This window comes from Boleophthalmus pectinirostris, unplaced genomic scaffold, assembly GCF_026225935.1.
Source record: "Boleophthalmus pectinirostris isolate CB_2022bp ecotype Guang Dong unplaced genomic scaffold, ASM2622593v1 HiC_scaffold_16, whole genome shotgun sequence".
NCBI lineage: Eukaryota > Metazoa > Chordata > Actinopteri > Gobiiformes > Gobiidae > Boleophthalmus > Boleophthalmus pectinirostris.
This window is the reverse complement of record NW_026571095.1, coordinates 15,346,575-15,361,814: the sequence shown is the minus strand read 5'-3', so window position 1 is coordinate 15,361,814 and position 15,240 is coordinate 15,346,575. Positions and strand designations below refer to the sequence as shown.

General features: G+C 41.0%; 1 protein-coding gene across 1 annotated transcript; it reads right to left on the bottom strand.

Annotated features, from left to right (window-relative positions):
- Positions 1–8,209: 8,209 nt before the first annotated feature.
- On the bottom strand, positions 8,210–10,361 carry LOC110159703 (leucine-rich repeat and immunoglobulin-like domain-containing nogo receptor-interacting protein 3). Its single transcript, XM_020924309.2, has 3 exons — positions 9,807–10,361; positions 8,976–9,719; positions 8,210–8,779 (listed from the first exon to the last, which is right to left on the bottom strand). The coding sequence occupies exons 1-3, from the start codon at positions 10,359–10,361 to the stop codon at positions 8,210–8,212; spliced, it is 1,869 nt and encodes a 622-aa protein (XP_020779968.1).
- Positions 10,362–15,240: the final 4,879 nt, after the last annotated feature.

Here is a 15,240-nt window from a genome sequence, read left to right as displayed (position 1 = left end):
GGCAACACTGGAGAGGTCCTCATGATTTTAAGGGATTAAACGTGGTGTTTATAATCATATGATGACGCCACATATGATCCCTTTATACTCTTTAATCAGTTAAATCTCTTCTAGTGATAGAACGTGTCTACCACCATTCTGTTAGTTGAGGCTCTAGGTTAAAGTCTTAAGATGCACACAGTACACACACTCCACACAGACTTATTTTTGTGTAATTTGTAAAGTGGGTGGAGATGCGCTTGTGTGTACCGATTGTTTACAATGCTGTCTGATCTCACTCTCCCATTGGCGGCAGTTGAACTCACCAATCATTGAGGATGATGCCGTCCAATGAAAACACTCCAAAACCTCTTCGTTGGTCCCTCCGTCCAGGGTAGCGCCACAGACTGGGAGGCATGTGTAGACAATTCATCTTGATATACCTCAAATCTTTATTGTAAAGATTATGTAGTGAACAATAAATACAATGTTTAGCAATGACAGAACGTCACAGCAAAATGAATGTTCTTCTAGAATTACATTTATTTTCAAAGTGTATGACACAAGCCGTATTTGTGTTGACTTTGTCTGAGTTGGTTTGGTTTGTAGGTACTTACATGTCGTCCTTTGTGCACTTAAATCAAATTCATGAAGGACTAAAACAAAACAGCAGAGGTAGCTATTTATGGATGATTATACTAGAACTGCACAATATAAGAAAAAAAGTAAAAGGAATTTTAAAATTAGGACAAAATATATTGTATTGGAATTTTTATTATATTATGTATTATTATTATTTATTTATTTATCTAGTTATATGTGCTTATTTGTTAATTATTTTACTACAGTAGTACTTTATTAAAATGAACATTATTGCAATATAGTCCATTCACTTTCTTGTAATATGGATATTACTGACCACACAAAACTTTTTAAAGTTCTGTATTGTGCAGCTCTAGTTGATTCATCACCCAAGGTTCTGTTTCCCATCTTTTGGCTTTTGTCTCTTCTCTGTGTTTAAGTAGTTTTCATAATAAAAAAGAAAACCTACCAAAACACCTCAGACATTTGAGGTGGGATTCTTTTATGCATGGATAATATATAAATGTATATAAACTGCAGGATGAACTGTACCTCGACTGGTATAGAGGAGAGGGAGAGAAATGGAAGACTGATGGCTTTGGTTTCCACAGATTTCTGATTGTTGTGTCTCATATTCTTTGATTTGTTTGTTGAGATGTTGCCATATGATATCTGTCCGTGTACTGTCTAGAGTCTTGTACTCCGGCTTCTCTGTATTTAATCCTCTAAACTCAATCCCGGTGTTTGCCTGCCTTATAGACGCCGGTCGTCGCTTTGCCCCTGTGCAGCATCAAAACGGTATCATTTGCTTCCTTTCAGACAGACCTCCGGCACGACAGCCCCAGTTCTCTCCCTCTCCCTTACCGATCAATCAATCAGAACCAAGTGTCTTTGTGATGGTAGAAGACAATCAATTTCAAATAGAGCAGAGACAAAGAAAGGACGGAGAGAGCGAAGGAGGATGGCAGAAAAACGCACCGCCCTAAGATGGAGGAGGAAGGAGGGCCCTGTCAGTGCACTAGTGCCCTTTGACCTCTGCAGAGTGACCTTAGGAGGTGGGGGCGAGCTGCAGGGAAGGGGCAGAGGGGGTCTGACTTGTTAAGTGGACATCTAATCGAAGATGTTGATCAAATGCCTACACAGTAAAGCCCATATGTCCACACAAGTCCACCTGGGCATTCCACAAAGGGCCTTCCTCCTCCATCTCCCATGATGCAGTGTGTCTGTCAGTCAAATTGTTCTGCCTTTAAAATGATGGAGAGTGAATCAAGTAACTGGAACAAATAACACAAGTTTGAAAAACCAGTATGGGTAAAATGTGTGTTTTGACTTAAATAAATAAACAAACAATTGGCAAACTGTTTTTCTCTTTTATTTGTGACGCCTTCCTCTATGTTGGGTGACTCTCTGCTGCCACCTGGTGGCAGAGAATAGCCAGTGGAAAGGGAGGGTGAGGGCATGGATCTATGGGTTCGGCACCTTTAAGTAGAAAATTTATAGTAAGTCAAAGCACATTTACACCATACAGAAATCCTTATAATAAGATGATGCACAAAAAAATTAGTAATAAAAAAAATAATTAATTAATATTCAAAATATGAATACAATTCAACATCTTCATTCATTGATAAAGATACACATCTTATTCCTTAACATTATTTCACTAAGATTTTAGTTAAATATCTATTTGGTTTGAGAGAGAAAAACAGATGAAAACCAATATTTCTCGACTTACTACCATATCTTAACAAACTCTCCTCTTTGCTTTCACAAACAGCCAGTTCACTGAGGTCCCTGTGGGTCCTGGTGCAATAAATGAAACAATCATAATTCTGTTTTTCCTAGTGCACAACATAGACACAACATAGACACAAATTTAGCTCTGAGCATTCAATAATAATGCAAATCCACTGTACATATTGAATATTAAGCTATATATCTAATATCTAATATCACTATTTTTGTGAAATGCTTTGTATTTTTTGACATGTAACATAAATTAAACTTAATAAATGCAACAACATATTTTTGCTACAACATATGACATAAGACAGGACACTTGTGAGAGTCACATCATGCTTTTATGACGAAAAGGCGTTCCTTTACAGACAGACACCATATAAAACATGTATTTAAAAAAAAGTCATGTGTTTTATACAAGTACAGTATTGTCTTTCTCTGACAGCAAGCAGCCATGGGACTGACCAGGACAGAGGCTGATCCCTGGACTGAAGAAGCAGCACTTAGATCCTATATTATTCTATTACTACACTATTTACAGTTAAACAGTCATTTCCTCTGTCAGACATGGCAAAAGGTCTACACAGATTGGATGACATGATATGGCTAATAGATCTATATACATTTGTGCTCTTCACATCCAAGGATCTGTTTTCAACCATTTACTAAGTACAGTAGGCTATGTAACAGTCTCTATGGCAGTCTATTGCATTCTCCAAACTTATAACACATCTGCCCTGCACTTAGGTGGAGCCGTTTGCACTCATCCCTGGGTTTAGAAGAAGTGTTTATACGAGTTTGGTGCCAGATTGAGAGAGAGAGAGAGAGAGAGAGAGAGAGAAAGAGAGAGAGAGAGAGAGAGAGAGACAGACAGACAGAGAGAGAGAGAGAGAGACAGAGAGAGAGAGAGACAGAGACAGACAAAAAGAGTAAAAAGAAAAAGTTTAAAAAAAAGGTATATGTAATATTTTCAAAAAGGCTCCACTTAAAACAGGGCAATGTGAAACTTCTCTTCTTCTCTTTGGAGTAGGAGGAACAAACTGTGTGGTGTTATTCTCAGATTTGGAAAAAGTAAATTAACAAACTGGCACCAACTCGTTTTCAAAAGTGCAAACCCAGGAATGAGTGCCAAGTTTAGAGTACATCTGAGAGCAGTGCACACCAGTTCCTCCTTCCCCAGAGGGATTGTGGGAATGACACGTTTCATGACGGATCAATGGAAGTTTGCCATTAATAATCCTATCACCACACAGCATTGAACAGGCCCACCAACCTGCCTGGAATATCAATCACTCCACAGCGCACCAGGAGCAGATCAGCTGAGTATATATAGGGTTAGTAGTACAATCATGAGAGACAAACAATACACAACTCTGTCATTTGCAGTTGTCATGTTACACCACAAACCTTTTGGGTGCAGTCCCATGGCACCAGAGTCTGTGAATGTGAGAGTTTGGCAAGACTGGTCTGATATACGTATGAAAAGCATGCATAGATTAATCCAGCTAAGACCAGAAAAGGAGGAGCTGAGAGATCCGATGTAAACAAACGATGCAGTGGAAATAAAGAGCCAAAAATGAAGGGAGCTGCTATACTTAAAGATTAACACTATAGCAAGGTCATCCATTGTAATCAATAAATCGGAATGAAATTGAGTTGAATGTTATAGCTATTTTTCGTCATTGCCACTCAGGCCTTGACAAAATGTCAAAAAAGCTTATAGTTATCGCTGTTTGACACATATTGTTTAGTGTGTGTGTGTATGCGTATGTTTAAGATTGGGACATTTGCTATGGGATGTGATAACTATGTGCAAATTTACATAAGTATTTTAGGGGAATGATTCTGTATCAGACCAGTGCTGGACATGTGCTATGGCTCAAAGACAGTCAGCTCTACTCACTCTCCTGTGTTAGTGTTCCATTTACCGACCGTTTGTTGCTGTTACTCAATGTGACCACCGAGGGGCACTAAAGTCACATACTTAGATCCAATGACAGCCGTTTGGTCAAGGTTAAAAAGAGGCAGATGTGTTTCAACAAAGCTTGCTTTAAATACTTTCAAACTATCAGGTTAAATAAATGATAAAACAAAAGACGTCTTTCTTTCTAAACCTTTAAATTAGACTGCAATTAATTGAAAGCCTGTACAACCTGGATCTAATAGTAGGTGTATTACAAATCCTGTATGATGTGATGACAGGGCAGGGGCTTGTAGAGGAGCTCTTTGGAAATAGGTCTAATAAGCCAAATTATCACCCAATCAGGTGCGGTCACGTCCCCTCATCCCATTACAGCTGCTCTCAACTCTGATCATTCAAATCAAGGCTAATCCAATCAGACAGGCAGCTGTTGGTCTGAAGCAGAAGATGGATTCATTACAGCCTAATATGAAGTCACTTTAACTCAAAATATGAAGGCACAGTTGCAAAATTTCGAATGTTAACATGTGCTTTTCAAGTCAATCATCATATGTCCTTCAGTGCACTTTTTTCACCAAAAAATTTGTAAAATGGGGAATCTAGACTTGGCAAGGACAAGCTGTGAAAAGTATGAGATTTCTAGCCTAGTTTCTCAAGGCTCCAAGATGAATCGGATGGAGCTCCACAGAATCTATAAAGACACAGAGCCAACGTCTTGGCAGGAGCAGTGGGAGCTGGCACGGTTTTCTTGTGATGGGAGCAGCACAAGAATTGTTTGGCAGAACGTCGGTGGAAATAATTAATGTCATTCTGAAGGCCTTTGAAAGAAGAATTAAAGGTGAACACTTCAATGACAATGCTTGTTTTAACCTTGACCAACACACACAGAGCAGACATAATATTAGGACTATGTGCTGTGCCCTGAAACTAATTTAATTACATTTTTAAAATATCTGACACTGCAAAACTACACTTTGACCTATAGTGCAAACATTTCCAAACTAACCCCCTTACTATAAAATATGAATATATATATAATCTGTGTTGCTCAATCCAGCTGTCAGTTGTCCCAATGTTATGCCTAATTTATTCAAATCACTCCAGGGTGTTTTGCAAAATGTCTGGCCAGCAACACTCTGCTCCAGTTTCCAAGTTTGAGTCAGAAGAATGGTTGCAGTTGTTGGGTTTCCATAACTACAGTTTCATCCAGAAATGGTACTGAGCAGAGCTGGAATAGTCCAAGAATTAAGTGAGTAATGAAGTTAGGAATCAATGTCTTCAGGGAACCTGGGTCACCCCTTTGATATTATAAATCTCCGCTGTCCCAGCTGATGCTTGTTCATATCATATTATAACAACACGAAGCACTCATTCTACGTGTCTACTACCACACAACCATAATCCAGTCTAGTTTAGTCTACTGTGAACAGGAAAATGGAGGTAAAGAAAAGTGCAGAAGTAAGTAGCAAAATATTAATCCAAATGAAAGACACCCTCATCTAGCGCATTACATCTGTGACTGATGTTTACACGATTACACCATCGACGATCACTACAGACATTCTCACTGTCTTCTAAACCTAATACAGAAGTACAGGGATGGAGAGACAGAGGAGATCATTTAGCCAAAGTCCATGAAGCTCACGTTCTGTTCTCAGCACTATCAGAAACTGTAGATACAACCATTTTGTTTCTCTGTTAAATAGGATGTGAATGTTTAAAAGTTGATAAATATATGCAAGATTCATAAAGCCTCTTGCAATGATCTACATCTGAAATTTTATAGTGTGATTTAGTAGTTAAAAGAATGGTCTCAAAAAGTGAGTGTCTATGTGCAAAATGAAGCCCCAGTGCCCTGGAAATCAAGAATTGACCCTTCTCACACACTTCTTCATACATTAACATATGACACAACTTCTTTTCAAACACGTTCTTAGATCTACACTCTGAAATGGACTAATTCCACCATATCTCACTAATTTAATAATGCTATATTTAGTGCCACATGTATACACTTACAGAATATAGAATGTTTAGCAGCAAATATTTCCAATTTTCATGAGCAACCAATGAAAAATACCAAATGCTACAATCACCACAGTTAATCAAAAATGAATATCTGTCTGCATTTCATGTGATAAAAGTGTTAATTTGCTAAATATAGTAGTAGTTCATACATTTTTAAGCAAGTTTTTACTTTTGTTTGTAGGCATTCATAAACCAGTGTTCTACGCACATGCGCACCTGACAAGTGTTGAGAACAGATCAGTGCCACATAGAAGACAACAGCTGAATAGTTAAAAGGTAGCAGAGAACAACAACTCCAAAAAACAAAATCAAAGACAAACAAGAAGCAACAAAACACAACTCTTTAGTCGTTTTTTGATGAAAAATCACAGTACTACTCTCCACTGTACAATGCACATGGCGTGGGTAGGGTTACACGACTTCATTTACATTGAATTCTTGGTCTCCAGCCAGGGACCCCTCCCAAAGGAGGACCCAGTGGGGGCATGTGGGAATGGGGTGAGTAGGGGGATGCACTGGGCTAGGGGGGCAGAGACATTTGCACACCGACCGCCTCAGAGACAGACAGCAGACACTGTTTCAGTCTATCCAAATGTGGTAACAAACATTTGTATTTATATATAGTGTAAGAATTTGTGAGTGTATGGACCACAACTATATGTAGCCCAAAGACAGCACATGGTCTTTTAGTCTTCATGACAGATGGCAGTAGCAATAATCATTATATAACAAAATCATGCACAATCTACTTTAGAAAAAATACTTATACATACTATGGCTTTCGGTGTCACAAATAAACACATTTCTCTAGGAAATTTTGGTTTTATGGCTCTACATAGAGTATTGCTGGAATGTAGTCTACCAGAGTAACAAATAGACTCTGTGGCTAGTGACTTCACCTTTCCTGAGAAAAGGGTCTTGAATGTGTGTGGTGTACTGTGTGCTGGAATGGTTGTGTACATAAGACTGAGCACAATCACCTGTCTGCCTCTGAGCGGGCCCAACGCTCCGCACTGCTCCCCCTGGGCAGTGCTGAAGGTCAGGCATTGACCAGCACAGAGGAGGGAGGGACCGGGGCCACACTGGGGCTCTCCTGTTGATGAAAGGCCACGATCTAGGTTTGTGATTGAGGCGACTGAAAGGAGAGGTCACACTGACTTCTTTGTTCCTCTCAAACTCTTTTACATTGAACTCTCGTGTGACCACCAGACAAACCCCTCTCTCTCCTCTATTCTGGTTACTATGGTTACCATAGCAGTCCATGTCCAATGGGCGTCTCACCAAAGCCACTGGGACATGGGCAGTCATGGATGTCGGCCAGTGCACTCGTCCCAAACGCACACAGCAAATGTTGCAATGCTCGAACAAGACATGCCAAATTATGTTGCTTTTTTTACATGCAAGATGCATTTAAAAGTGACCCGGCACAACCTTCCTTACTGTTGAGCTGTGGTCAGAATAAAAAAAAGCTTGCCAGTATTCTACAATGTGTTTTATTGTGTGAATTGTACAACTTAACTACAGAGCTACATGCATATGGCTTGTAACAAGGCAGACATTGAAAGATGAGAGCTACAAGTATGAGTTATGGATGATAAACTAAGTCCTCCCACTAAGGCTTTCTTTTGGTAAAAAGAAGACTGAATGAAAGAATATATGATGAATGGCAACAACTCATGCCAATTTCTATTAAAACTCTTAATAACAGCTTTATTCTTACCAAATACACAAAATTCAAACTGCATCTACCACAGCAAGGCAGAAAGATCAGGGTCATTCTTTACAATTAAATCAATTTGAGTCATGGCTGCTTTTTGGTGACTTCCAATGACTAAACCGAGCCATGACTGCAACATTTCAGACTTGTTTTGAAGTTGTGGGCTGTGTGGGTTTGTGTGTATCAAACACGTTTATGGGACGTGCTCATGCCTCCCCCGAAGGACCCCTGGCTGCGTTGTTTCATATCATTTTCATATTAAACTTCCTGGTCCCTCCTGAGGCGCCAGAGGTGGCAGGCTCAGATTTCCTGAAAGAGTACTCCACTGTGAAGTTATTCCTTCGTTGGCCACGGCCCCGGCTCCAAACAAACAGCAGCAGAAAGCAGAAAAGCACAACTCCCAGGAAAGTGATGCAGCCCATTGCTGTGGAGACCAAGATGGTGGTCAGATCCAAGGTGAATTTGAGAAACACTCGGGTGCTGTTCATATTAGTATCATTGAAGAACTCTCCGCTGTAGATTGAGCGGTTGAGGAAAAAGGCTGAGGCGGCATCCAGCGGCTGGCCCCGGACTGTGAGTGTGGCGAAGTAGGTGTCATTGCCCCCAGCGTTGCTGGCGATGCAGATGTACGTGCCGCTGTCCGTGAGCTGGGCGTAGCGAATCTCCAGGGTGCCACTGGGGAGAACAGTGATGCGGCCTGAAGTCTTGGATGTGATTCGTCTGCGCTGAGGGGAAATCCACACTATGGCAGGCGGTGGTTCTCCTTCAGCCCGACAGAGGAAACTGACTGGCTGTCCTTCACGAGCAATGACCTGAGACAGAGCGAATAAAGAAACACAGAGGATATAAGACTTGTCTTATCTGACACATATACTGTATGTGTAGAAGCTGTACTTACAGAAGTCAATTATGATTTTTAAATCTGTACAATACAATACATGCAAAAAGTACCATTGCCTTTTCTGTTATTCTAATGATGTTTCTAAATATATACAAGCACTTGAATACCTGCTGCATTTTGCGGTTGCGTATCTTGGGCTTCTGACAGGTGAAGTGATCAAACAGAGCAGAGTCGGTGAAGGAGCTGAGGCTGACGCCCTGCACCTCCACCGGCCCCGTACAAACCGGCACCCTGTCGTCAAAGTTGAGGGTCTTGCGTCGCTGCAGGATCCACAACAGACGGCAGTCGCACTGCAGAGGGTTCCCATCCACTCGTAATGTCTCCAAGCTGTTGACCGAGTGAAAGGAGCTCTCTTCCAGAGTCTGCAGGTGATTGGACGAGAAGTTTAGGACTCGGATCTGCCGCAGACCACCCAGAGCGTGATGCTCCACTGTGGTCAGCCCAGTGTTCACCATGATCAGTTCTTTTAGCCTCAGCAGGTCTCTGAAGGCCCAGGACTCCAGAGTGGAGATGGGGTTGTATGACAGGTTTAAATGTGTCAAGTGAATCAGATTTTTGAAAGAGGCAGATGGGACAGATGTGATGTTGGTGTGAGTGATGGAGAGCCAGTGCAGATCGAGGCCCTGGAAACTCAGAGGAGAGATAAACTCGAGGTAGGGCCAGTGATTGATCTCCAGGCCACGCAGGTTGGACAGTTTGCGGAAGTTCTGGTCTTCTAAGGCGGAGATGCTGAGGTGATGAAGGCGGAGGGTCACCAGGCTGCGAAGATAGGACAGTGTCTGGCCTGCGATGGAGGTCAAGTTACAGCGTGCTATAGTGAGCTCCTCTAGCCCCACCAACCCAGCAAAGGCCTGCACATAAGGAACATATTAGTAAAGGATATGAAGTGAGTACTGTTGTGATGTTATTACAATGGTATAATTACCATTGAGACCTACCTTGTGAGAAATGTACACTAGATCATTGTCTCCTACTTCAAGATGTTTCAGACTTTTAAGGTCTTGAAAGGTGTAGTCGAGTAAAATCACCATTTTGTTCTCACTCAGATCAAGACTGGTTAGGTTGCCCAGCTTGGCAAAGGCTCCCATTGGCACTAGCTTAAGCTGGTTTCCTCTGAGCTTGAGCACTTTGAGATTGATCAGGGTGGCAAAAGCATTAGGCTCCAGTGTGGCAATAAGGTTTTCACTGAGGTCCACTTCTTCCAGTCGGGGGTAAGGGGTGAGGTCGCCTGCCTGTACCCAACGAAGCCGGTTCTTGCTGAGGTCCAGGAGTCGTGTCTCTGTGGGGATGCCCTCTGGAATGTTGGTGAGACGTCTCCGCTGGCACGACACCGACCTGAGCTGAGCCGAGCACTCGCACCGAGGAGGGCACGCCAGGCTGCTCCCAGGGAGAGTCAGGGCAACTGTGGCTGCCAGCGACACTGCCAGAACCCACTGCCACAGACGCTGCCATGGCACTAAGGCACACCCACCAGGGCCAGGGGAGCCAATCATGGCCCTGGGCTGCTGACTCCTTGCCTGTACCAGGCAGGGTCAGTACACCACCCACCTGAAAGACACAGAGAACAAGAAAACAGGCCTGTCAAGTGTTGGCATGTCACTTTATTACAATGAAAAATAATTAGATTCAACTTAACAGCTGTGCTGAGTAATTGTATTATGTTAGGCATAGTAGCTTCTGATTATGTGACAATTATTATACAAATAAAATATACATTATTTTATGAACAAAAACAGGTCAAAAATTGTTAAAAGTGCTATTTTTAACAAAGAAAGACATTCCTCCAGTCCTCCTCACAAGATGAAATGAATCCTATCCCCACAGTTAGGAAGCCAGTCACTCTCCCACACACAGTCAAAGAGCACCAGGCACCAGATCTACCACAACTTCATGTCCACTAATCAGCCAAGTGTAGTGGACTTCTTATACAGGAAGAAAAACTTTGGAAATAAGAAAGTTTACTCAAAGAAACTTCAGCTGAATTGAAGGACTGCAATTAAGAGAAAATTTAACCACCAGGGAGGGAGTATCATGTTAAAATGCACTTAGTAGTTGGCAGCAGAGTCAAACAGATTAATAATGTATGCACTGATTTGTGCCTAATGGGCACAACATGAGTCAAGAGAGAACAACACAATGACCAATCACTAAGTTTGGACTATTTTTCTGTTTCCCCATAATCATTTTTACACTGTTATTTACCACAGATCCATGCTGTCCTAAAGCCCAGGAGACCATGTACAAGAGTCTGAGGAGACTCAGACTGGTAATTAGATTTATAATATTTAAAAGCTGTTTGCTGAGCCCATATGAGATGGATCTAGTTAAAAGTGTGCCATATTTTTGCTGGAGCGTGGCACAGAGCGACGGATGTGCCCACACTGACCCAGATCTCAGCACAGCTCACTCACACTGACAAACCAGCTACTCACCACCACAAGAAAGTACACTGTCTCCACTGAACGGAGCACAGAGGAACCAGGGGAAAACGGAACTAACTACAGAAATGTGTGGACACACAAAGAATGAAAAATGGAGCACAAGCTGATAATATTCAGTAACAAAGATTAGAAAAAACACAGTTGGTACATAAACACATCACTTCATATACTTGATACTAACTGCTTTTTAATAATTAGGCCTAAAATGTTTAAAGGTCAACTATGTAACTTTTCTGGTGGAGGGACTGCTACCTTACAATGTTCCACAGTATGTATTTGGAGATAAGCAGGCAAACAAGATATCTAAGACAAAGCAATGACCTGTTCATGAAGACAAGGAGGTAGAAGACCCACCTGAAAAGATACACTGTGCACCTTTAAAAAGAAAATGTACAGTGTTCAACCTCATGATTGGTCAGCAAATGAGCTGTTAGGGTAAGCCATAGAACTGGCTGTGGAGTTTGTGCCATAGACCATACCCCTTGACCCATGTCATGTCAAAAATTGAACTGGTTCTCAGAGTTCTCACTCAATAAACGGAGGGGACATGTTTGACCCTCTTTTACAAAGATTCATGGTAGGGTTGCCAACCATCCCTTGAAAAACATAATCATCTCGTATTCAGAAACAAATTACGCGTCCTGTATTGAGCGGAAAAGGGACGCAGTTTGTCCCGTATTACTGTGAGAATCAAAAATAGTGTGTAGTCAATGGAATGGCGCTTTATAAGAAATTTTACAATAAATGTATTCTCAGCCTCTCCTGCTCTATGACCAATGAGCTGACCACACACTCACATCCCGCTGATGATCTCTCTCATTGGTCAAGGTTGCTTGTGTTGTAAAGAAGATACCAGAAAACACCAAACTTTGATCCAGCATGGACGACAGTGTTCTGTCGAAATGGGCTGCCCCGTCGAAATGAACTACCTACAGCCTAAATTAGGTATTCTGCCTCACATCTAACACTCATGTGTCCATGCTTACATGCTTCACTGGTCAAAACATACAATAAAACCAATACACTTCTAAAATGTGACTTGTTACTCCACTTCTGCCTTGGGAGCTCAAATCAACTGCATTTAAACTGGAACAGCGCTTGGCGGGTGTGTGCATGTACAGTAGCGCTGTGTAGCTCAAATCGACAGGACACCGGCCCTGCCAATGAGGTGTCCCTTATTTATTTTTCAGGGAGTTGGCAATCCTAATTCCTGGTCTACTACTCTATCACCACAACTTGGTTCGCTACATTAGCTACCAATCATGTCAGATTTTTACATAAAATTTTAGCAGGAAATCATAAAACTGTAAAACCTACACTTTTTGTTACACTTGAGCCTATCACGTATAATTCTGCAGCTGATGTCAACATTCCCTGGGGGTGTGATGCTAACTGTAGCCTTTGCTTTGTCTGAAGCTCTGTTACTCAAGTCAGACTTAATTTGACCAGAAAGAGGTGACTTAGATGGAACTACATCAGCTGAGCTAATTTGTGCTTTTAAAATGTCTCTCACAAAGAAAATTAGGGACACACGCTAGCTAGCATTAGCCAACACCTTTTCAGTTAAAGTCACTCTAAGCTTTTTGTTTAAAATCAAACACCTAAACAGGACCATGAAAGTTTGTATTGATCACAGGCTCCTGAAAATATACTGTTTATATCAATTTTCTTTCTTTTTTTTTTTTCTTTCTTTTTTATTTTATTTTATCGAGTTTTCATACGATCTGAAAACTTTTTGGTAGTTGCTAATGTGGGCATTGTGTCAGCACAGTAACTAATGAAAGTTCTGCCATAAAAATACATAATACACTCCCAGCGTCTCAATAAAATATAAAAAAGAACAGATCTGAATACTAGAGTTTTATTTGAGTTAATAATAATAATAATAATAATAATAATAATAATAATAATAAAGCATATCTCTAGTGTCACTAATGATTGTTTGCCTGCTCAGTTGTGTGATGATGGATGTCTCCTGTCTAGCACTGGCCTCTCAGCATCCCACGGTTGAGTGCAGAGTCACAGCCTGAGTCACACTGGGTCGCCTCTGCTGCACTCAAGGACGAACGAGGACCCTCAAAACACACAGTCCATCAACACCCCCCCCCCCACCCCCACTCTCCCAGAGGACAGCATCATCCAGAGAGAGGCCAAATGAAGGTACTTTCAGGGTTCATCCCAATCAGTGGTGAACCATAAGAAAGTAAAAATAAGGTACTGTACTGAAGTTTTAATAAACAAAACAAAACAGCTTTCTGCACTTTACTTAAATAGATTTTAAAGTGGATACTTTTTACTTTTATTTTTTATTATCATGTAAGACCTGCTGAAAAGGCTAAGGAAATTCAACAAAAATATACAAATAAACACAGCCAGGAAAAAAAGCGATTGATTCAATTGTTTCTGTTGGACGAAATTCAGCATAAATTACAAAATCACTACAGCTGAAGTCCTATTAGACCTAAAAATCTGCGCAGAATACTTTTACTGTTTACTCTTATACAACAGGGACTTTACTACTTTTACTTTAGTAGATTTTTCATGTGATACTTTTATTTGAGTATTTTTCAGTAACTGTATTTTTACATAAGTAACACAATTAAGCACTTCTTTCACCACTGGTCGAAATGGATCTTGGTGGTGTTGTCTTGTTGTCTTAACACAAACACAGACACTAACACACATATTCATAATGGGACTCCTGAAAGACACCTGTAAATTATTATTGACCAGATGTTATGGCAGCAACACTTGCAAATTGCTTCCAGTGGCAAAAGAGCCAAAGTTTACAGGCAAACAGATGTCCAGGGAGACATGAGGAAGTACAATAGCAAAAAATGAGTCTTGTAGCTAAAAATAACCCCATTCTATGAAGCTGACCTGATGAATAGACAGATGTTGGGCAAACAAAAATTCCCCCAAGTCCCAGACACATCATTAGCAGATTCAACATCCCTTAACACTGATGACTGTGGCCAGATGTCTGCACCACAAGTACTTTCACCCAGTTTCAAGTATGTTTCTAAATGAAAACATGCGGTTGTGGCTCTGTATGCTGTAAATAGGTCATCTATAAACACTGGGAGTCTTTATGTTTGGCCAGTAGAGCGTGGATCTCATCAGAACTAGCATCCCTTTTGAGCACAAACTGGCACAATTTAGCAGCAGTGAGGCTGTCAGCAGGTTCAGTGCACATACCGGTAATTTATATAGCCCTGTTTATGAACAAAATGCTCTCCAGAACACTGCATGAAAACTTAAAGGTGCACAGTGCAACTTTTCTGGTGGAGGGTCCGCTACCTACTTGTCTCAGTGGTGATGTTATTGCTTTCCCTCAAATGTTCCATGGTATGACATTAAACATGTCTATCAAGCATTCATTCATTACGGGATGTTTCTGTTCTCTTCTGCTCAAAAATACCACAACATTCCTTCCAAGGGCGAAGGTCCACAGATCTGAATAGTAATGTACCATAGGACTGTAACCTGGTTGTCTCCACATGATAGGTTTAATCTATATTGCGGAACATTCTAGAAAAAGCAATAGCATTTCATGGGAGACCAGCAGGTGGTAGACCGTGCACTTTCACATTTTAACCACAGTAAAAACTAGAAATAAAATATGTAACAATAAAAAAAATTTAATTTAAACCACAGTGCAAATCTGACAGGACTGTACATTTCACAGTAAGGTTGACAGTTTGTACTTGCCATTGCTAAGTACCTATGAATCCTAGATTAAATATGTGCTTAGTCACTGTAGCTTAGTGCATCCTCTCTGAGCTGCCCCAGGGAGGTTGTAGATGGGAAAGGCTAGCATCAGCAGTGAAAGATGACGTACACAACAGCAATATAGAGGTTACAATGCCTGCAGTATAGATGTCCAGTCAACTAACCTGGCATCATATTCTGTTGTATGTATTGTAATGAA

Bases quoted from the DNA above. Each gene is read 5' to 3' on its own strand.
- LOC110159703 (XM_020924309.2), bottom strand. From the start codon at position 10,361: ATGATTGGCTCCCCTGGCCCTGGTGGGTGTGCCTTAGTGCCATGGCAG. The intron at 9,720-9,806 runs GTAGGTCTCAAT...CCTTATGTGCAG, and splicing joins TAGTGTACATTTCTCACAAG to GCCTTTGCTGGGTTGGTGGG. The intron at 8,780-8,975 runs GTATTCAAGTGC...GCTCTGTCTCAG, and splicing joins GCAACCGCAAAATGCAGCAG to GTCATTGCTCGTGAAGGACA.